Raw genomic sequence first — 23,142 nt, forward strand, 5'->3', positions numbered from 1 at the left:
TGTCTAGGCTGCTGACTTATCTCTGAATGTCTGATACTGTTTGGCTCTGTGTCCTTACCCAAATCTCATGTCAAATTGTAATCACCATGTATTGAAGGACAGGTCGGGTGAAAGGCGATTTAATAATGGGAGTGGACTTCCCCCTTGCTGTTCTTGTGATGAAGTTCTCATGAGATCTGGTTGTTTAAAAACGTGTAGTACTTCCCTCTTTACTCTCTGTCTCCTGCTGCTATGTGAATATGTGCTTGCTTCTTCTTCACCCTTCTACCATGATTGTGTTTCCTGAGGTCTCCCCAGCCATGCCTCCTATACAGCCTGTGGAACTGTGAGTCAATTCAACTTTTTTTCTTTATAAGTTACCCAGTCTCAGGTAGTTCTTTATAGCCCTGTGGGAACAGACTAATATAGAAAATTGTTAACAAGAGTGAGACATTGCTTTAAAGATACCTGAAAATGTGGAAGTGACTTTGGGACTAGGTCACAGACAGATGTTGGAAGTGTTTGAAGGGCTCAGAAGAAGACAGGAAAATGAGGGAAAGTTTGGAACATCCTAGAGACTTTTTGAATGATTTTGGCCAAAATGCTGATAGTGATTTCACTATCACTGTTAATAAAGTCCAGGTTGAGGTGGTCTCAGATTGAGATGAGGAACTTATTGGGAACTGGAGCAGAGGTCCTCTTGCTATGTTTTATCAAAGAGACTGGTGGCATTGTGCCCCTTTTCTAGGGATCTGTGGAACTTTGAACTTGAGAGAGACGATTTAGGGCATCTGGTAGAAGAAATTTCTAAGCAACAAAGTGTTCAAGATATGTCCTGTCTGCTTCCAAAATCCTATGCTCATTTGCATAAGCAAAGAGAACTTATATTTAAAAGGGAAGCAGAATGTAAAAGCTTGAGAAATTTGCAGCCTAACAATGAGGTAGAAAAGAGTAACTCATTTTCTGGGGAGAAATTCCAGTCAGCGGCAGATATTTGCAAAAATAAAGAGGAGCCAAATGTTAATAGCCAGGACTAAGGGGGAAATGCCCCCAGGGCATTTCAGAGACCTTTGTAGCAGGCCCTTCCATCACAGCCTAGATACCTAGGAGATAAAAATGGTTTCATGGACCAGGCCCAGGGTTCCATTGCTCTGTGCAGCCTCGGGACATATCACCCTGCATCACAGCCACTCCAACTCCAGCAGTGGCTAAAAGGGGCCCCACTCAAGCCACTGCTTCAGAGAGTACAAACCCCAAGCTTTGGTGGCTTCCACATGGTGTGGGCCTACAGGTGCACAGAAGGCAAGAGTTGAGGATTAGGAGCCTCTACCTAGATTTCAGAGGCCGTATGGAAACGCCTGGATGTCCAGGCAGAAGTTTGCTGTGGGGATGGGGCTATAATGGAGCATCTCTACTTGGGCGATGTGGAGGAAAACTGTTGGGTTTGAGTCCCTGCACAGAGTCTCCACTGGGATACTGCCTAGCAGAGCTGTTAGAAGAGGGACACCATCCTCCAGAACCCAGAATTGTAGATCCACCAACAGCTTGCTCCATGTACCTGGAAAAACTGCAGACACTCCATGTCAGCTGGTGAAAGCAGCTGCAGGGTCTATAACCTGCAGCACCACAGAAGCAGAGCTGATCCTTGCATCAGCAGTCCCTGAACATGAAACATGGAGTCAAAAGAGGTCATTTTGAAGCTTTAAGATTTAATGACTGTCCAACTGGGTTTTAGACTTGCATGGGGCCTGTAGCCCTTATCTCATGACTGATTTCTCTTTTTGGAAAGGGAGCATTTACCCTATGTCTGTACCCCCATTGTACCTTAGAAGTAACTAACTTGTTTTTTATTTTACAAGCTCGTAGACAGAAGGGCCTTGTCTCAGATGAAACTTTCAACTTGGACTTTTGAGTTAATGCTGGAATACCTTAAGACTTTAGGGGACTGTTGGGAAGGCATCATTGTATTTTGAAATGTGAGAACATGAGATTTGGGAAGAGCCAGGAGCAGAATGATATGGTTTGGCACTGTGTCCCCGCTCATCTATCATGTTGAATTGTAATCCCCACGTGTTCAAGGAGGAGCCTGGTGGAAGTTTATTGAATCATGGGACTGGACTTCCCTTTTGCTTTTCTTATGATGGAATTATCATGTTAAAAAGTATGTAGCACTTCCCCCTCCACTCCCTCTCTCTCTCTCCTGCTGCTATGTGAAGATGTGCTTGCTTATCCTTCACCCTTCTGCCATGATTGTAAGTTTCTGAGACCTTCTCAGTCATGCCTCCTGTACAGCCTGTGGAACTCTGAGTCAATTTAACCTCTTTTCTTTATACGTTACCTTGTCTCGGGTAGTTCTTTACAGCCACGTGAGAACAGATGAATACAGTGTAATTAGCATAAACATGAAAACCAAAGTTCTGGGAAAATATAGAGAAAAATAAAAGAGAGAGCTCCAAGGACAGGACCTTGATGGAAAATCAGTATTTCAAGGACCATCAGAGGAAGAGGGGCCTGCATAGAAGAGTAGGAGTACTAGGCAGAAAAGAAAAGAGAAATAAAAGGAAGAGCCTATGATCCAAGGAAAGAGAGTGTTCTGAAGAGTAACCATGGTCAATGCATTGAATGCCATGAAACAGTCAGTAAGATAAAAACTGAAAGGAACAGTGAGGCACATGGCAGTCATCAAGGACTTGGGCAAGAGCAGTGTTCACAGGGCAGGAGGGTCGAGAATTGTTTGGGATGTAAGAAATAAGAGACAAGGGTGCTAACTACTTTCTCAAGAAACTTCGCTAAAAAGACCAGAGAATTTAGAAGTAACTAAAAGGGCATGTAGAATTTAGAGGAAGAGATAAGACTTGTTCTTTGGATGACACAAAAACATAAATGTATTTCCAGCAATTCTTCTAAGAAGTGTCATTGTGAAGGACAGGAGGGAGACGGGAGCGGCTGAAAGAAAATGTGAAGTCAGGGAGGGTGCATGATTTGTTCATTCATGGGCTTTTTATGTTTAACGTCACAAACTTGAACACTTTATACTACAGATGGAGAGGAAACAGTAGAGAGGGAGATTTTAAAAGGAAGGAGATATTCAATGAATCAGTCTCTAAGGGGAGCTGGGATCTAGAGCATTTGAGGAGATTGGCCTCGCCTAGCCTTTCCTGTGGTTTAAGAGGGTTAGCTACAGGAAGGGCAGCTATAGAAAGGACCTGACACTTTAGGTCAGGCAAGCAGAGGTAGGGAATGGGTAGGATTCTTGTTTGGTGGTTTCTGGTTCTGTTGTGTTTTCTTTTTTGATAATTATCGCAAGTGATATTGCAACCAGAAGAAACTCAAATGGTGAAGCAACAGAGAAAGAAAAGTTGAAAGCCAGAAAAGCACTGCTGAACAGTGGGCCTGGGGGTGGAAAGGGAGGCATAAGTGCCAAAATACATGATATTAAAACTCAGAAAGATCAGGAATAAGTCCCGCACTGAAGTGTGAAGTGGCAAAGCATCCAGTTTAGGGCATATAGAATTCCAGAGAGGGGAAGCCTGATTTATGAGGTTCCTGCTACAGGAATGGCTAGGCCTGGGCTGACTGGCTTAAATTTGCAAGAAAATGAGGTAGCTTAGCCTCACCAGAGTCTTGGAGGGAGGTGGGTAGGGTGAATGGGAAGAAAGTCATACACACAAAAAAATAAAATCAGATTTCTAGCTTCATTGAGTTTATAATCTAGTTGAAAATATAAGATTAATCAATATAAAACACCTGGAAAGATGGTTTGTTAATTTTCCTCCTTGCCATTATTTTGTTGTTAGGTTAAAAATTAAATTACAATACAGACAAGAATTAAACAGAAAGATGAGTTGAAAATACAAAACAGAATGCAATCAAGTGTGAAATGAGAGATATAGTAAAAAGGTAATTGGTATAGTTTGAGAGAGGATAAAATACAAAGTCAACTGTGTTTGTGAAGACTTCTTGGAAACATATACGTAATGGTCATTATAAACTTGCATGTTTTATTATCTTAGTTATGGCCCAGAGCCATCAGAAAGCAGTGACTCTATATCACGGATAGACTGCAGAATGAGCCCCTGGAGTGAATGGTCACAATGCGATCCCTGCCTCAAACAAATGGTAAGTGTTCATCTCCCTTCCCCGCTGACCTTCCCAAATAGAAACTGTATTGCTAGCCTCTCCAGAAAAATGACTATGAGGCAGGGAGCCCCAAACTGAGTTCCAAACCCAGAAAGAGAGATGAACATTTAAATGTATGTTGCCAACCTTGCCAGGAAATCTTAATGTTGTACAGAATACTAACTAAGTGTCCAGAGGACTCATCTGTATAAGAGGCTGCCAGACCTAGAATGCAGAGTGTTACCCTAAATCACATGAGTGACTGCTTCCACTGCTTCTATCTTAAAACCATTGACTCATTAGAGGGATCTAGTCGTGTGGATGCACCTTTAAACCATACCCCTTTTGCGGCATTAGAAATTCTAATCTTTCCAACTGATATTGTGCAGTTTCGTTCAAGGAGCATTGAGGCCTTTGGACAATATAATGGGAGGCGGTGCACCGACGCTGTGGGAGACAGGCGACAGTGTGTGCCTACAGAGCCCTGTGAGGATGCTGAGGATGACTGTGGCGATGACTTCCAATGCAATACAGGTCAGCTTTGTGCTCCAGTTGTTCATTGCAGGTTTCTGTGTGGCTTCCTGAGAGAAAAGAAAAAAAAAGAATGTGCTTTTAGACGCTTGGATTTCCAAGTGTGAAAGGCCCCAAAAAGGGCTGTCTGTATATTCTGAAAAAAGAACTCAAATGTATTTTTTTTTCTTTCTTTTTTTTTTTTTTTTTTTGAGACAGAGTCTCGCACTGTCACTCAGGCTATAGGGCAGTGGCGTGATCTCGGCTCACTGCAATCTCTGCCTCCTGGGTTCAAGTAATTCTCCTGTTTCAGCCTCCCAAGAAGCTGGGACTACAGGCATGCGCCACCCATGCCCAGCTAATTTTTTTGGTATTTTTAGTAGAGATGGGGTTTCATCATGTTGGCCAGGATGGTCTCGATCTCCTGACCTCATGATCCACCCACTTCAGCCTCCCAAAGTACTGGGATTACAGGTGTGAGCCACTGTGTCCATCCTCAAATGTATTTTTCTGATATCTCACCTCCAAGTGCACTTGATAACTTCAGAAAGAAAGAAAAAAATTTGGCATTAGACACATTGGGTCTTTCCTGATCTTGATTGCAGGCAGATGCATAAAGAGACGACTTCTGTGTAATGGTGACAATGACTGCGGAGACTTTTCAGATGAGGATGAGTGTGAAGGTGATCCCCGTACTCCCTGCAGAGACAGAGTGGTAGAGGAGTCTGAGCTGGCACGAACAGCAGGCTATGGGTCTGTATTTCACTTGAACTTTTTCAGATGAAGATGAGTGAAAATGATCTCCATCTCTCTCACTTTCACTGTGAGAGACTGGTGGAAGCGTTTGTGTGAGGGACACAGGTGATACAGCTGATGGGTCTGTATTATTTTTGAACTACCTTTGAGCTTAAAGGAAGTGCTGAACAAGTATCTGAGGATAATTTGGACAAATGGACTGGCCTCAGTAGGGGTCTGTGGAATGGACTAGACTATCAGGATGTTAGATGATTGTCTCTCAGTCGAGCAAGAGATAAAATTTCTCATTTATGAACCTTTGGGAGACCACAGCAGCATTGACATGACATGCTAACATTTGGAATGAATTTCCAATAGGAGGGCCAGCAATTCAATACAAATATTTGCATTGCTAGGAAGGCTGTTTTCCACTGGAACTTCTCCTGAATCTTGGGAGTTTCTAGCATTCTGGAGCTGACCCAGGAGGAATGTGATCAGAGGAAGCAGTTCTGATGCCAGAGGATGATGATATTGAGGTTCTGGTTCTCAGTATAGAGAGCTGACATTTCACTCATTTTCCATACAAAACCTAGGTGCTCTGGACAGGTGGCTGTAAGCTCAGATGGGATGTCTTGGAGTTTAGAACTCAGGATTACGCAAGATAGAGACTATATGCAGAGATCTGTACTCCAGGAATTGGGAAAATTGACAGGAATGGTATATGGCTTTAGTTCATCACCTATAATATAATGTGTCTCTTCATCCTCATAATTCCAGTGCCTGGATTATCATAGTAGGTGCTCACTAAATACTTGGTAGGTGGATAAATAGGCTAATTATTAATTAATGAAAATCTATTCAGTGCTTTCTAAAGTTTGTCAATTGTCATCAGGTAAGACTGAAAATAAGTTCCTGAAAAGAAATTCAGGGACAGGACTCCAGTCTTGGATATGTTGATGGGAAAAGGAAAAAGGTAGGGGTGATGGTAAGAGCATGGCTGGTAGAAGGGTAAGGCAATGGTTCTCAATCAGTGGTAATTTTTCTCCCAGCAGACATATGGCAATGTCTGGAGACCATTATAGGTGTAACATCTTGGAGGGGGTAAGAATGGTAAGTGCTATTGGCAGGTAGTGGGTAGAGACCAGAGATGATGCTAAGCACAGGACAGCCTGACCCAAAGTGTCAGTGCTGAGGTTGAGAAACCCTACACTAAGGTACTAGGCAGTTCCTACAGTAAGACCTCTATCAAGTTTAGCTAACGAAGGAGATGTCTTCTCTCTCTAAGCCAAGTGAAACTTCTACTTCTTAAATCTAGGTAAGAAAAATATTCAGGATGCCAAGAGTCAAGCACCAGATAAAGCATTTCACATGCCCTTCATGCACTTTGTAAAATCTTGTTCAAGCAGCAGTCAACACTACCCACAGGAGGTAGGAATCTTGAATCAAATGGATGGTCTTAGGGCCCTAAGCTCAGCAGGTCTTTTTAGTAAATGGTATGGGAGTTTCCCAGACCTTGTAACTACAACATGGTGTGCTCAAATGAGTCCTGATTCTTTTTATTTATTTCCTCAGAGAAAGATTGTGAGTCCATGGTGAAAGCCCGTTACTACTTTATTTTGCCTTCATTGGGATCCAAGAAACAATTTTCTCTTTAATCTAAATAAAACAGCTTAACATATGTTATTTATTCTCATTCAATGAAAATTTATAGTTTGTCTTACAGGAAAAGAATATAGAAAGATTGGCCCTTTTAGCTGAAAAACAATCATTCATAATCTATTGGTTTCCTTTGTTCAGGGAAAATAAAAATTTGTTGCATAGTATTTGTCAGGGAGTTTCATAACGAGGCAGGGCTAGCTAGGAATTCCTAGATACCTCATGCTTTACCATGGTCAGGGTTGGTGTTGGGGACCATCACATAGCTGAGTCTTCAAGGCTGTGTAAGAAGGTGGGGCCCTAGCTATGGGGAAAGGTCAGCAGCAGAAATGAAAAATGAAGTACGCCCTGACGGAATCAGTCCATCAGCATTTTTTATTAAATTCCCCAATACCATGAGCAATAACCTATGTTAAATTTAGTCTTCATAAAACCTATTGTTCTATGACAACTTTCATTTGCATAATACTTTAAACTTTTCAAAATCTTTTTCCACGCTCTAGCTCTATAAATTTTCATAATAATCCTGGGAGATTGTTAGAGGAGGTATTATATTCATTTTATAGATAAGAACTGAGTGAAATAAATAAGGCCATTTGGCTGATTAGTTTCTAGCAGAGCTGAAACAGGTTTCTCTGACTCTTATAAAACTGTTTATCTACCATACCACCTTACCAGCTGCTCCTTAAAACTCCAACCAACACCCACAGCATTTCCCTCACATCACTACAAAATCGGTAAGTCTTAACGTCGACACCTTAACTTCAAAGCAAAACTAACCTTAAAAAATGAAACTCCTTAAGTAGCTACTTATCACACAAATATTTGAATTAAGAATATAGGAGAGTGGTATAAATCAGTAATTAATACTTAGGAAGAGGTTTCAAAACAACATACATTATTACATTGTGATATTCTTGCATATCATTAATATTGCATGTTTACTTACTATAAACCTCCGTTATTCTTATATGGAGCTATGGATTCTTTGTGAAACAGAGGTAATAGGAGTAAACTCCGTAATCATAGCAACATGCTTATAAACTACATCTACCCGATTCAATCTGGACAACCTCAACAAGTCCTATCAACAGTCACATACAGTTAGATTCTTCTACATGTGAAAGTCACAAGTGCTCATGGTAATTACTTTATACTGTTTTCATTTGAAGGCCTCTCGCATCTAAGTTCTGATGCCAGGAGAATTCAGTTGTATCACAAATGTTTCAACCTCTTATTTGGGGGCATCTGAGATTCTCCAGAAGTGTTTATGGAAATACCCCAACCCATCTTGCATTCATTGAAAAAGCATGAATCCAGTCAGCTGTAAGTGATCTACAATGTAAAGGAATTATTTTTTGTGATCTAAGCATAACACCACTTCTGTGAAGGGAGCTTTCTCTTCAGTTTACCTGGTAAATTGGAACTGCCTGTGGTTCTAGATGCAGGTGTGAACACAGGCATCTCTAAGCACTGCCAAAGAGTATATGGTTTTTTAAATTTCCCAGGTGATGACTTTCCATCCATGAGAAGTGTTCATGTTTCTTGGCAGAAAAAAGTTGGCTCATTCTAGACTAGACTGGCTGTCTCTGTTGTAGCGGAACCAAATCCAAAGCTTTTGAAACATTTCTTCCTTAGTTGTGCTTTAGACTGTGGATCAACTTTACTGTAACTCTCCAGATGGGTCCAGCCAAATGGCCAATTTGCTGATCTGTAAAACAATAACCTTCAAACTAGGATATGCATACCATGGGGTACACAAAAACTTTCCAAGGGGAGATAAGTAAGTCTTAAGGTAATAATTTCCTCAACTATCAATTATTTACCTAAGCAAATAGTAAATCCTCAACTTCCATATGTACATTTTTTTCATAAAATTAATAAGCATGACAATTCATCCAAGTTGTCAAGCCCATTCTCCTTTCTTGCTTTTTTAAACAATTACTTACTTCTCTCTTTCTAAGAGCAGAGTGCATTCCTCACCCATCTCACATTTTAGTATAGAGAGAAAAAAGAAAAAAGAAACAACTCCAAATGTTAGTACTCACCTGGACTCTGACACCTTAGAGTGTCAGAGTTTTTGTGGTCTCTAATTCTCTCTATCAACAGTGAAAGATTACCAAATCAATTTTTAGGTAATGGACTATAAAATTAATTTTGGATGATACATCACTAACTATGGGATCTCATTTTGGTCTGTAACCCAGAAAAAGGGATTAAAAATTGTGTGACATTGTTATAATAAAATTTCTTCTATTCTTATCTACTTATTTATGTGAGTAAATATTCTCAGCATTTACAACTATAAAAATGAAAAGTAAGAATCAAATTGATACTGAACACTGTCTCTTCCAAGCACCATGAATGAATGAAGTAATATTTATTCATGGATGCAGGAGCCAACATGTTAATTTAAAAAGAAGACTCATTCATTTCATTGAGATAGCTTTCCAATAAAATTTTACTTACGTTTAGTAATGATTTTTAAAATGTTAATATACTTCTATATGCTACTATTAATAAAGAATTTTTAATACTTAGTTCTATGGTCAAATAATATTTAATATTTTAAAATTTCAATTAATATCTTTTTTGGCACAGAAAAGTATGACAAGGTAATCAATAAAAACTTTCAAAGATAAACTATATTATGTTAGGTTAAAATTCGGTGGAGGAAATGGAATAGAAATTTGAATTCAAGAATAAAAAGGGGCACAAAGTATATAGGAAGTCTCTGTACCTTCTCTTCACTTTTGCTGTGAACAGAAGCTGCTCTAACAAGTAAAGCCTATTTTTTTTTAAAAAATAAAAAGGAATAAAAGTAACTAAAAATTTCCAACTGTTAGAAAAATATCCATGCTGTATGACCCAGCATCACTACAGCATTTATATTTATTGATTTTATTTTTAAAGTGGTAAAATGATTATATGTTAAAGTACAAATAATGACAGTATTCTTGGAAATTATATTCTTTTTATCTACTTAATCTTTAGATGAAAAAATGTTGGATGTCAAACTAAAAATGTGCAGGAAAGCGTAATTTATCAAAATTCCTTTATGGAGTAGACAAACAGGATATCTGAAGAACATAACCCTCATAACATGCCATTTTCATCTCTGAGCTCTTACCCACACATTTTCCTGCACTAGCCCCATCCCAATTTACCCACCCCAGATCAAAACCCAGATCAAATCTTTCTTCTTCTAAAACTCTTTTAATTAATCTACCATGGTGATCTCTTCCTCCTGAAGACTCGGTGTGTAAAACACACACATGTAGCACTCATTCAGTGCAAGTACCATCCTCCCTTGTTACCCATCAGGAATGGGTTCCAGGACCTCCCACAAGTACAAAAATTTTAGGATGCTCAAGTCCCTGATATAAAATGACAGAGTGTTCACACATACCTACATACATCCTCCTGTACTCTTTAAATCATCTCTGGATTACTTTCAATACCTAATACAATGTAAATGCGATATAAATGGTTGCTATAGTATAAGGGGAAAAAGTCTGTACATGCTCATCCTAGATGTAATTATTTTTCCAAATATTTTCAATTCATGATTGGTTGAATCCACAGACACAGAACCCACAGATATGGAGGGCTGATTGTGTATTCTTCCTTGGCCTCGTTTTTGAAATTGGTGATTTTATGTTCTACTCCTTAATTTGAACAAAATTTGCACGAAAGCAGAGAGTGTATATGAACTGTCTTAATATTCCCCCCTGCTAATTGCAAATACTATACAACACGTAGATATAGTAGTCACCTAAGAGTTAATCATCAATATAAACAAAGGTTGATTTCATTGTTCACTGAAAGCAAAGAGGTACAGTGTCTCTGTTAATGTCGATACACCGGATATGTAGTTCATTATCACATAAAGAAAATGTAGCCGAGGTCTTGTTTAAGAAACAACCCAGGTCATTTGCTTCCAGTATTTTGTGTCTTTGTGGTGGAGAGCTTGCACCAAAACCGTAGTGATACAAAAATAAGTGTTTGTTCCTCACAAGACTGGACTTCACTGGCAGCTTCACCTCAGGCCGTAACAGCCGGTCTGGTTCTGCTTTTCACTGGGGTCACTGATATGCCAGGTTGAAGGGGCAGCGGCTAACCTTCAGAAGCCATTTTCAAGGCAATGGCAGAAAAATATGAAAGCAAAAGCAATGAATGAGACCTCTTCATGCCCATGCTTTGAACTGCCCCCACTGTCACTCTCAACTACATGCCATTGGCTAAAGAAAGTCACATGGCCAAGCACAAAGCCATCAGGGAGGAAAGTATACTTTGCCTGTAATGAGGTCATGGCAGGGCTGTAGATGCAGAGATTCGTAAAGAATTGGGATGAAAATTTTAATCTATCATGAGAAATAAGCTGTTTTAAAAAGTAAAACTAAATATATACTTTTTTTTTTCTTTTTTCTTATATTCAAGTTAATAGGTCTAATTTTTGGCCCATGTGAGACCTTTAAGACCATAGCATGTTTCATGAAAGCTATTTTTGGTGAGACAGGCAGTGAGGGATGTTTGGTTTCATCTGTATGTCAGTCTTGAGGAAGGTATTCATGTGTCAGTTTCTTAACTTGCCTTCCATTAAAGTTGAACCACTTCAGGTTCACTTTACAACTTTGTAGATTTAAAGTTTATTTAAAATGTGCTATTTATATAAAGATGTTGTTTTTAACTAACCCACAAGCAGTTGGAAACACTTTCAATTATTTCTCTTGCAAAAGCCATGAGTTTATGGTAAATTACCCACACTCTGACAAATTGGTCTTTTTTTTTTTTTTTTTTTTTTTTTTTTTTTTTTTTTTTGAGACGGAGTTTCGCTCTTGTTACCCAGGCTGGAGTGCAATGGCGCGATCTCGGCTCACCGCAACCTCCGCCTCCTGGGCTCAGGCAATTCTCCTGCCTCAGCCTCCTAAGTAGCTGGGATTACAGGCATGCACCACCACGCCCAGCTAGTTTTTTTGTATTTTTAGTAGAGACGGGGTTTCACCATGTTGACCAGGATGGTCTCGATCTTTCGACCTCGTGATCCACCCGCCTCGGCCTCCCAAAGTGCTGGGATTACAGGCTTGAGCCACCGTGCCCGGCCGACAAATTGGTCTTAAAACCAACATCCAGATTTGTAATCCAGTTCATTAGAGTCAGGAACGTAGCCTAGAACAAAGGAAGAGTTTGAGTTTTTGTGCCAAGGTAAGTTACAGATTTGACCCTCAAACCTAGTGGCCTCCCTGGCTTGGGCCATTTATCCAGATACAGCCTATACAGCAATGACTGTGTTCCCCTAGTTAACAGAGGTGGAGGAGCAAGCACAAGGAAATAATTGCTTCTTGTTCATATATTGTTTTTAAGCCTACAAGTAAAATTTAACTTTTTTTTTTTAAAGCTAAAGATTTATATTTATGAATGAAATCTTGCCAAATAAAAATATTTTGCTTTGGAAAAAATAGAACTTTTGAGAATGCCTTGCCAGGATGCTAACATTTTTGTGTTCATCTTGGAAAGTGTAATAGGAATAATATAAGCCTGGAGGGAATGAGGTTCTTGACAAGCAATGAGACAGCTGGAGGAAAAGGCTTAAGTTTAAGGAGAATGGGGAGAGAGAGAGAAAGCCCCAATGTTGATTCATAGATGAAAAATTGCATGCATATGTTATATTGGCCCCCTGAGATACTCTGTTCTCAAATAATTTAAATAGTTGGTATTACAGCATCAGTTATTGGTTCACTAAGGGAGGTTAGATAAGAGTTACAGCAGTGAAGTTAAAACTCCAGGAACCAGATGGTCCCATGTGCCTTACTTATTGCATTTCTTTCATTGCAGTCTAAACAGTGCCTTAGTTGCCTAGAAGAGTTTATAAGGCCCTCCTAAGGTATGCTTTCTGCCAGAGACACTGAGCCAAGGTGAACAGGCTCTTGCTTCTGTTCCTGATTATAGCGCATACGTATTGGGTGATGGCGACATGAACTGAAGCTGTCTCACTTTTTCCAGCTACAGAGGGCTGCCTTGCATTATATTGTGGTATTGCCACTTCTGATTCTATTCTGTTCATTCTCAGGATCAACATTTTAGGGATGGATCCCCTAAGCACACCTTTCGACAATGAGTTCTACAATGGAATGTGTTCCCGGGATCGAGATGGAAACACATTGACATACTACCGAAGACCCTGGAACGTGGCTTCTTTGATCTATGAAGTAAGTCTCCTTGGACGAAAACATGTTGTTCAACTTTTGGCTGAAAAATCTCTTCAACAAGTTTAGTATCAAACAATGTGAAAAACTCAGTAGAATAATAATTTCACGTGAACACAAGACTCAAAGACGAGGCAATGTAGTTTGGATCTCTTTAGAAACATACACTAGTGTCTTCTCAATCCTCAGTAACATGCACCTAGTGATAAAGATGTGACAAATACCTAGACTCCACACAAAGAATTATCTGAGGATGTAAGATAACTAAAAATTAAATCAGTGCTGATTTCAGTAGTGATAACACTGCTTCCATGCTACTTGAGTTTTGTTGCTATTGCTGGCCTCCCGATGAAACCTCATCTTTGCGTTTCTTTTCCTTCGGTATCCTCCTATGAAGAGCCTGCTTGACTAATGTGAGTGGCTATTTTCACTCACCTTAAACTCTTCCACCTCTTGAAAATGATTTATTGGCTCAAGCCTGTAATCCCAGCACTTTGGGAGGCCGAGGCGGGTGGATCACGAGGTCAAGAGATCAAGACCATCCTGGTCAACATGGTGAAACCCCGTCTCTACTAAAAATACAAAAAACTAGCTGGGCATGGTGGCACATGCCTGTAATCCCAGCTACTCAGGAGGCTGAGGCAGGAGAATTGCCTGAACCCAGGAGGCGGAGGTTGCGGTGAGCCGAGATCGTGCCATTGCACTCCAGCCTGGGTAACAAGAGCAAAAACTCCGTCTCAAAAAAAAAAAAAAAAAAAAAAAAAGAAAAGAAAAGAAAATGATTTATTAAAATATTTTTACTCTACACAACACTATTCCAAACTTAACTATCTTTCTTAAAGCCACCTATTTCTTTAGAACAATTGACAGACTGTAGCCCTCCACCACTAAAAGGATTAATACATCACCTTTAGAGATTCTTTCTTTCTTCCAAGCAAGATATAATAAAGAATCATAATAAGCTTGCTCAGACTCAGCAGCTACAAGAGTCTGTTTCTTAAAATGTTCCCATTGGTAAAGAAGACCCATAATGTCTGCTTTATTCAGTTATTACAAGGCTTTTATTGTTGTGAGTCCCACCAGTTTGAAAAATGTATATGCTTTTAAATAAGCATTCCCTTACTTTCTGAAAATATCATAAATCAGTCCCTCCCTATTGCAGCCAGAAGCAATCATGTTCTCTCATGAATGCTAAAGACTATTGTGTCTTGACCATTTGGCTTTTTTTTCTTTTTCACATATGGTCATGTTTCTTATACCTCTAAGTCAGAATATAAGTCAGTTGCCAACAAATCTGAGGGAATCTTTTGGGCTGTTGTCAGTCTTTCCCCATAATGTCAGGTTAAATTTCTTGAGGCACAGATTTTTGTAATGAAAAGATGACAATCTTTTTTAATATACAATTTTTATTATTATTATACTTTAAGTTCTGGGGTACGTGTGCAGAACGTGCAGGTTTGTTACATAGTATAAGCATGTCATGGTGGTTTGCTATATTCATCACCCTGTCATCCAAATTAGGTATTTCTCCTAACGCTTTCCTTCCCCTAGCCCCCCACCTCCCTGCTATCCATCCCCTAGCCCCCACCCACTGACGGGTCCCAGTGTGTGATGTTCCCCTTCCTGCGTCCATGTGTTCTCATTGTTCAACTTCCACTTATGAGTGAGAATATGTGGTGTTTGGTTTTCTGTTCTTGTGTCAGTTTGATGAGAATGATGGTTTCCAGTTTCATCCATGTCCCTGCAAAGGACATGAACTTATCCTTTTGTATGGCTACACAGTATTCCATGGTGTATATGTGCCACATTTTTTTTTAAGTATTATATACATCCTACTTTCTTAAATAGAAAATTCCAGACATGATCATCTTGCTCATTGCTAATGGGAGAAGGATTATTGTTATGTTGATTTAGTTTGTTTGAAGTTTAGTCTGCATTTTACAGACTAAACTTTACCACTGTGATCAGCTCTTAGCTTCTTTACCACTGTGATCAGCTCTTAGCTTCTCTAGAGGGGGCATAACTTGTATGACATACAATGGTAAAGGCTGCGGGCTGCCCAGGATTGACCTTGAAGCCACATTTGGAGAGGAAGCACTGCTTTCCCGTATCCATAACCCTGGAAACAGATGTGTTTCAGCATTTCGGAATGTTTGGGAATTTAGAAAGGTGATGTGGTGCTTACCCATATATGACATACATCACACTGGAGTTTGGAGCAGCATCACATAATCTAACACATCAAAATTTCTGTAGCAAAACTAATCTATGTTCACATATGGTGGGAAAAATGAAGACTAAATATAACTTTTATTAGTTCAGCTGAGATTAATACATCCAAAAGCATTTGACGTCAAGCTAATTAGAAAGAAGACAGGAATTGTGAACTTGAATATTTATTTAGTGCCAACTGAGGCAGTGGGCATTGAATAAGGGCTGGCTAAGGCCCCAAAATTACTCCCTTGCTGCTCCCACTGCTGATAATCCACTTACTCAAATCTGTTATGATCTTGGAAAATAAGTAGCCAAACTTGTTGTTATTATACATAAAAGAACACAAATTTATATGAGGGGAAATATCTACTTTAACTCCTTAGAGAGGATTTTTTTTTTTCTTTAAGTCCTGCTACTTAATGGAATATGTCGTTTACTTTCTCATGTGTATCAGTAGTACCTGAAGGTAAGTTATGCATATACTTCTTTATAGCCCATTACCAATACCACTTAATATACTACTCACCAATTTTTGTTGGATGAAATAATTTTTAACTCTTGCTTTAGTCACTTGTTGGCAATAATTTATTGGCTTTCTTTGTTGACAGAATTATACTGGCCCATCTTAACATGGGAATACACCTAAATTATGACATCTTATTCTCATCCACTCATACTCTCTTATTTAGGGTCTTTTGTCTTACATGGGCTGTGGTTCTAGAGCCACTCTGCATAGGTTGAAATTTCACCTCTGCCCCTTAGTGCTATAAAAATTTCCTGCAAATTGCTTACCATCATTGTGCCTCAGTTTCTTTATCTATAAAACAGAAATAATAATGCCTACCTCATGGAGATAAATGAGTCTAACTATGTGAAACAGTCAGAAAGTCATTGGCACATAGCAAGCCCTCAATAAATATTAGCTGTTATTCATTTTAGGGTATAATTAGTAAAAAACTTAGCCAAGGCTAGGTACATAATTAGTGGTCACATAATAGGTCAAGATTTATTGACTGCTTTATACATTAGCAGTAATGACCAAGAGCACATTAATTTTCTCTTTAGTGCTCAGCAATATAAGGAATATAGGGAGTATAATTCCCTATATTCTGTAGGGAATAAAAACGGGGAGGGGTGAGTGATGATTGCCTTTATAACTTAGCTCCTTTTCTACTTACTTTTCTTTGGTCCTTTCTTCACTTTTGATGTTGAAAGTAATGATTTGTAAGCCTAAATCAGGCATCAGATGTTCATTATAATTCTTCTTCAATCTGAGTCTCCATGAAAATGTAAGATTTGGGAGATGAACAAAAATTTGCAAAATACACCCAGATTATAAGCATACTTTTCACCCCCAAATCCTGGGTGACTTCAATATCATGTGAACTGCCAAGTATTTCTTGTTGCCTCATAACTTCCTATACCATTTTACTACAGTCACTCTCCTTTCTAACCACCTAACCCTTGACTTTGTCTTTATTAGGACTTCACTGTCTCCAAAATCTGAAAACCCAACTTTCAACCCCTCAGCTTATCACAGTTGTCTAACCTCTCAGCTCTCACCCTCATTTGTGCCCACAAGCCTCTTCTTGGCCTCATGGAGACCTTCAGTCTTTTTGGAATCTATTTTTGTCCTGGTCCATCTTGCTCTTCCTACTGTAAATTATTTTGTTTATCTAAGCTAGAACCATTTTGACTACATTTGCCAATATTAGCAATGTCTTTGCTTCCCATTCCTTCTACAATCCAGAAAAACTCTGATTTGGGATAAACCTTATTATTTTCTGCCCTACTTGTAAACTTATATTGCTGAGCACTAAAGAGAAAATTATGCTCACACAAAGATGGGTAGCATTATAATTCCAGCTGGGTCCTCCACACTGTTCAGCAGGTCGGTGACACCTCCTGAGGCTTTCCTCATTCCCATTCTTCACATGAATAGGCTCAATCTTTCAGCAACACCCTCAAGCCTCTTATGTCACCATCTTGATCCTGGGTCCAGCAGATGGCATTAGCTCCAACTTGACAGAGAATACTCAAGTCACAGGCAGGAAAGTTTCCAGTTGTTTCTTCAAAGTTATTCTGTGTACTTACTTTGTTACTCAGTCCATCCTTATCTTCTTCTGTTCTCTCAGTAGGAAGCTGTTCTTTCTCCTCTCTAGCCTGGATCCCACTTCAAGTACCTTGCTAGACATTCTGCTAAGCCTCCATTGAACCTCTCCTTCTTTTTCCTTCCACTCTGGCCTCCATACATAAATATTTTTCAAGGATCTCATCTAAAACAAACAAAGAAACCTCTCCCATCTCTAAATACCCATAGCGTCTACACTTGCTATCTCAATGTATGTGTGCTGCATTGATTCCCCACTCTCTGTTATCCTGTGTCTATTCATTTTTCAACCCTCTTTAAGTCTATCTCAAGCTTCTTTGGAGCTCCCTTTAGGAGAATCCTTAAACAGTGATTAACTCTTTCCAGAGTCCCCACCTTGCTTCACTAATTTCTCTCTATATATTCTTCTTGAGTTATTTCGTTTTCTCCTATGGCTTCAATTTTCATTCTATTCTGATAGCATACAAATCCTTTATTTCCAGCCATCTCTCTTTATTTCCAAACCTTATCTCTCTCTGAGCTAGATACCTGTACATCCAGTTGTCTGCCATTGTCACAGAGTCAACACACCTGAAGCTGATAACCAATCTTACTCCCAATTTCCTGCTTCTTGCTCTTGAATTCTCTGTCTTGGTAAGTGGAAATAATATCGTCCTAGTCACCAAACTCAAAACTTGAAATCCTCCCTTAAGACATTCTTTACAGACTCATCTCCCTAAAAACTTACAATAGCCAATCAATCTTCAAGTTCTATTATTAAAATCTCCTTTAAATCTGTTTCTTATTCCTCATTCCTACTGCCACTGCCTTAAGCGTCCATCATTTCTCATGTAGGAATGACTCAAAATAGTCTTCTTAGTTTGCAGACTCTAGTTTTTCTCAACTTCAATTCACTCTCCACATTTCAATGTAAAGATAATAAATCTGACGATCCTCTTGCAGCCTAAATTTGGTGAGTGTCTATCTGTAGCCTGCAGTGTAGCAGTCAATCTCCTTGACAAGGAGTACAAAGTCATTCCTGATCTGATTTTTGATTGCCACTCCACCGTCAGCTTTCTCCTCTGAATCCTCCATCTTCTAAAATGCTTCTCCTGCAAATAAATGCAATATACTTTGCTTTCTTCTCTATTTTGATATATATTTTGCTGTATAATAACTACTTTTTTGTTGATATCCCAGTCCTTTCTTTACCATAGAATCCTGAAAAACTAATATTGTACACTATGCTAAATAAATGCCTATTGAATGAATAAAAAATGCATGCCAACATATTAACATTCTAAGTTAATATTTCTCATGAAGGCAAAGAACTTTAAACAAATAAATATTTAATTGGAATTGCCATTAATGTTGACAGTAAAATTGCAAGCAGGGGCTTAATAAATATTCTAACTGTTCTTCCTGGAAACTTAAACCCATTTAGAAAATCTAGCAGCAGATAAAGCTTATTACATACCTGGTCATTTGTCCTATGTTGATGTTTCTCAAGTAGAAGATATGTAGACTTTCCCTAAAGAAATTGCTATATTGAAAGGGACTCTGTTCTACAAATAAACTCATGGATTCAACGTTGAAGTTATAGGCAGGGGTCAAATCATGAAGGCACTCATGCCATAGTAAATTCTCTGAGCATAATCCTGACCATAATGAGAGAGCCACTCTGGAGAGCAAGATGCTGAGAGTTTCATTTTAGAACTTTGTGTTTTGTAGAAATAATTGTTAAGGGAACAAGACCAGAGGTAATGAGAACAAAAGGAGGCTACTTTATGGTCCAAGAAACAGACGATGAAAGGCTAATCTGGATCTGTAATAGTAGAGATGAAGAGGATGAAATCCAGCATATTTAAGAATTAAGAGACTAGTAATAAATTGGAGACAGTATAGCATATACTCAATCACAAGGTTCTGAATTAAGACTCTCTGGCTTTAAATTTTGGTAAGTTCCTCAACTTATAATCATATGAATTTAGGCAACTTAGTTATCTTTCCTGAATCTCAGTTTCCATCATAAAATGGGATGATAATAGTATACACTTCATAGAGTTTCAGAAAGATTAAATGTGTTAATAACTGTAACATGATTAGAACAGTGCCTGTCACAGACTAAACTTTCTATAGATGACCCTATAAAAATGAAAAGCCAAAAAAAAAAAAAAAAGTCAAGCGCACACACCCAGTGAATTATAGGCCATCAAAAGAGATATGGAAGTTGGCTGTACAGGAAATCTACCAAAGAAGGAGTAGGTTCTAAGAAGATAATGATTCGAATGCTGATAATTTTGAGTTTGAGGGTCTGTATGACATTAGATGAAGTTATGCTACAACAAGGAGATTATTTAAATCAAAGTGGAGAGAACGATCTAAATTGTAAAAAGAGATCTGGGTATCAGTTAACATACACATGATCATTGCATTCTTTTTGTTTGGTCTGGTTTTTTTCTGAAATGGAGTCTCGCTCTGTCACCCAGGATGGAGTGCTGTGGCATAATCTCAGCTCACTGTAACCTCCACCTCCTGGGTTCAAGCAATTCTCTTGCCTCAGCCTCCTGAGTAGCTAGGATTACAGGCATGTGCCATCATGCCTGGCTAATTTTTGTATTTTTAGTAGAAATGGGGTTTCGCCATGTTGGTCAGGCTGATCTCAAACTCCTGACCTTGTGATCTGCCCACCTTGGCCTCCCAAAGTGCTAGGATTACAGGCGTGAGCCACCGTACCTGGCAATCATTGCATTATTGAGGGTGCCTGACATTACCCAAGAAGTGTATAATGAAGGAGAAGAGAAGAACACAGAGAGTGAAGTACTAGAGCACACAAACATTTAAGATTTAGGTGGAGAAAAAATCTATAGATAATAGAGATGGATTGTGCTTGTGATCCTTTACTGTCAAATTACCCCAAAACTTAATGACTAAAAGGTTAAGAATGTGATAGTAGCTTGGCTAGATGGTTTTGGCAGAGGAGTGTCTCAAGAGGTTACAATGAATCTGTTCTTCATAGATTTCTTCTCTCAATTAGTGAGGAATGGCCTTAGTAATAAATAATACGTGGTTTATGGTTTTATTATCCATTTGTACAAATAAAATTTTAATGACATCTTCAACAGTTTTTTCTACTTTGTATTTACAATTGCTCTCCAAACCTCCACAACTTGAACTCTGAAATATTTCTTGATCGTGTCTATCTTTTCCATTTTTAGTGTCATAAGCAATGTTTATTTCTTTTCAAGAAGCATTATATGAACACATTCTTAAAGGGGATAACTTCTACTGACCCCTTTAGCATGTCTGGCCTCCTAGAACATGCAAGTCCCTTGACCTTCTCTCTCTGAATCTAGCTTCTCCAACACCTGTTTCTTCAGTACTCATAAAGAAACTTGCTTCCATCTTTGTGTTTTTCTGCTTTCTGTAATTTTGCCCCTTGGCCTCTCTTCTAAGACTTTTGCTTTTCTCTCTGTGATGTTACAAGTACTGGTCCATTTCTGAATGCTTAACACTGAGCCTAGACTTCTTTTTGCGTGGATGGATTTTTGCATTTCCCAACTCAGCTTTTGTTCCTATGCTTTCTGGGATGACCTCATCCTTAAAGTTTCAGGCTGTACTTGCCACTACCATCCTGGCATAGTGAGAAAGGCTACTTGTTGAACTATTCAACAACATCTTAATTGATACCTTGACCCACAATACGTTATATTTGAAAGTGGTCCTCTATACTGCTGAATGTGTCCATCACTCTAGGATACACTGCCTTATGCCATTTCCTTTCTAGTCATTTCAAATACAAGTGCAGGTACCTATAAATTACATCCCCTGTATCAGAAAGCAAGATGCCACCAGTTTTGTTCTGTTTTTTCAAGATTGCTTTGGCCGTTTGAGATTTTCTGTGTTTCCATACAAATTTTAGGATTGTCCTTTTTATTTCTGTGGAAAATGACATAAAATTTTGATAGGGATTGCGTCGAGTCTGCACATCATATTGGGCAGTATTAATATTTTAACAATATTAATTATTCCTATCCATGAATATTGGATATCTTTCCATTGATTTGTCTATTTTCCATTTCTTTCATCAATGTTTTATGAATTTCATCATACAGCTATTTCACCTCCTTGGTTAAGTTTATTCCTGAAAAGAATAAAAGTATTTTATTCCTTTTAATAATATAGTAAATGTTATTTTTAAAAGACGCCTTTCCAGATAGTTTGTAGCTAGTGAGTAGAAATGCAACTGACTCTTGCATGTTGATTTTGTATCCTGCAACTTTACTGAATTTGTTAGTTCTAACTTTTTTTGTCTTGTTTTGTTTTTTGGGTGGAGTCCTTAGGGGTTTCTACATAAAAGATTATGTCCTCTGTGGACTATTTTACTTCTTTCTTTCTAACTTAAATGTCGTTTATTGCTTTCTTTTGCCTAATTGCTCTGGTTAAAACTTCTAGTACTACTTTAAATAGAAATAGAGTGAGCAACCTTGTCTTGTTCCTGATGTCTGATAAAAAATTTCAGTTTTAACCACTGGGTGTAACGTTCAATGTGGGCTTGTTGTATATGGCCTTTATTATAGTTAAGATACATTCCTTCTATACCTAGTTTGTTGAGAGTTTTTCTGATCTTTAAATGGTGTTGAATTTTGTTGAATGCTTTTTCTACATTTATTGAGATGATCATATAATTTTTATCCTTCATTCCATTAATGTGGTGTATCACAATGATTGATTTGCATATGTTAAACTATCCTTGTATCCTAGATATAACTATCACTTGATCATTGTGTATGATTATTTCATTTCTGAATTCAGTTTGCTTATATTTTATTGAAGATACACACACACATACACACACATACACACACACACACACACACACGTAAATCAGGGATATTGGCTTGTCATTTTCTTTTCTTGTAGTGTTCTTATTTGGCTTTGGTATCAGGGTAATGCTGGTCTTATAAAATGAATTTGGAAATATTCCCTTTTCTTCAATTCTTTGGAATATTTTAAGATAGGCTAGCATAAGTTCCTCTTTAAATATCTGGTAGAATTCAGCAGTGTATCTGAATTTGGCCTTCAGATTCTGGGTTTTTCTTTCACAGGAGACTTTTTGTATTACTGATTCAATCCTTTAAATCATTATTGGTCTGCAATTTCTATTTCTTCATAGTTCAGGCTTGATAGGTTGTATGTTTCTAGGAATGTATCCATCTCTTCTAGGTTATTCAATTTCTTTGTGCATAATTGTTTGCAATAATATCATGTTTATTTGTATTTCTGTGACATCAGTTGTACAGTTGTCTCTCAGCATCTATGAGGAATTGGTTCCAGGACCACTCACAAATACCTAAATCCTTAGATGCTCAAGTCCTTTACAAAAATGGCGTGGCATTTGCATATATCCTATGCTTACCCTCCAGTACAATTTAAATCATCTCTAAATTACTTAGAATACCTAAGTCATGTAAGCACTATTTAAATAGTTGTTATACTGTAATGTTTAGAGGATAATGACAAGGGAAATAGTTTGTACATGTTCAATACAGTTGCAACCATTGTAGGCCCAACTATATTTTTGATCCAATGATGGTTGAATCCGTGGATGCAAAACCTGCAGACATGAAGAGC

General features: G+C 38.4%; 1 protein-coding gene across 1 annotated transcript in view; it reads left to right on the top strand.

Moving 5' to 3' along the window:
* C9 (complement C9) overlaps nt 1-23,142 on the top strand; it is an 80,485-nt gene that overhangs the window by 12,006 nt on the left and 45,337 nt on the right. The window contains exons 2-5 of the mRNA XM_010336655.2: nt 3,993-4,098; nt 4,488-4,632; nt 5,214-5,361; nt 13,070-13,208. Coding sequence (XP_010334957.1) covers nt 3,993-4,098; nt 4,488-4,632; nt 5,214-5,361; nt 13,070-13,208 — 538 coding nt within the window. The remainder of the gene's footprint in view (nt 1-3,992; nt 4,099-4,487; nt 4,633-5,213; nt 5,362-13,069; nt 13,209-23,142) is intronic.

Source organism: Saimiri boliviensis, chromosome 1, assembly GCF_048565385.1.
Source record: "Saimiri boliviensis isolate mSaiBol1 chromosome 1, mSaiBol1.pri, whole genome shotgun sequence".
Classification (NCBI taxonomy): domain Eukaryota; kingdom Metazoa; phylum Chordata; class Mammalia; order Primates; family Cebidae; genus Saimiri; species Saimiri boliviensis.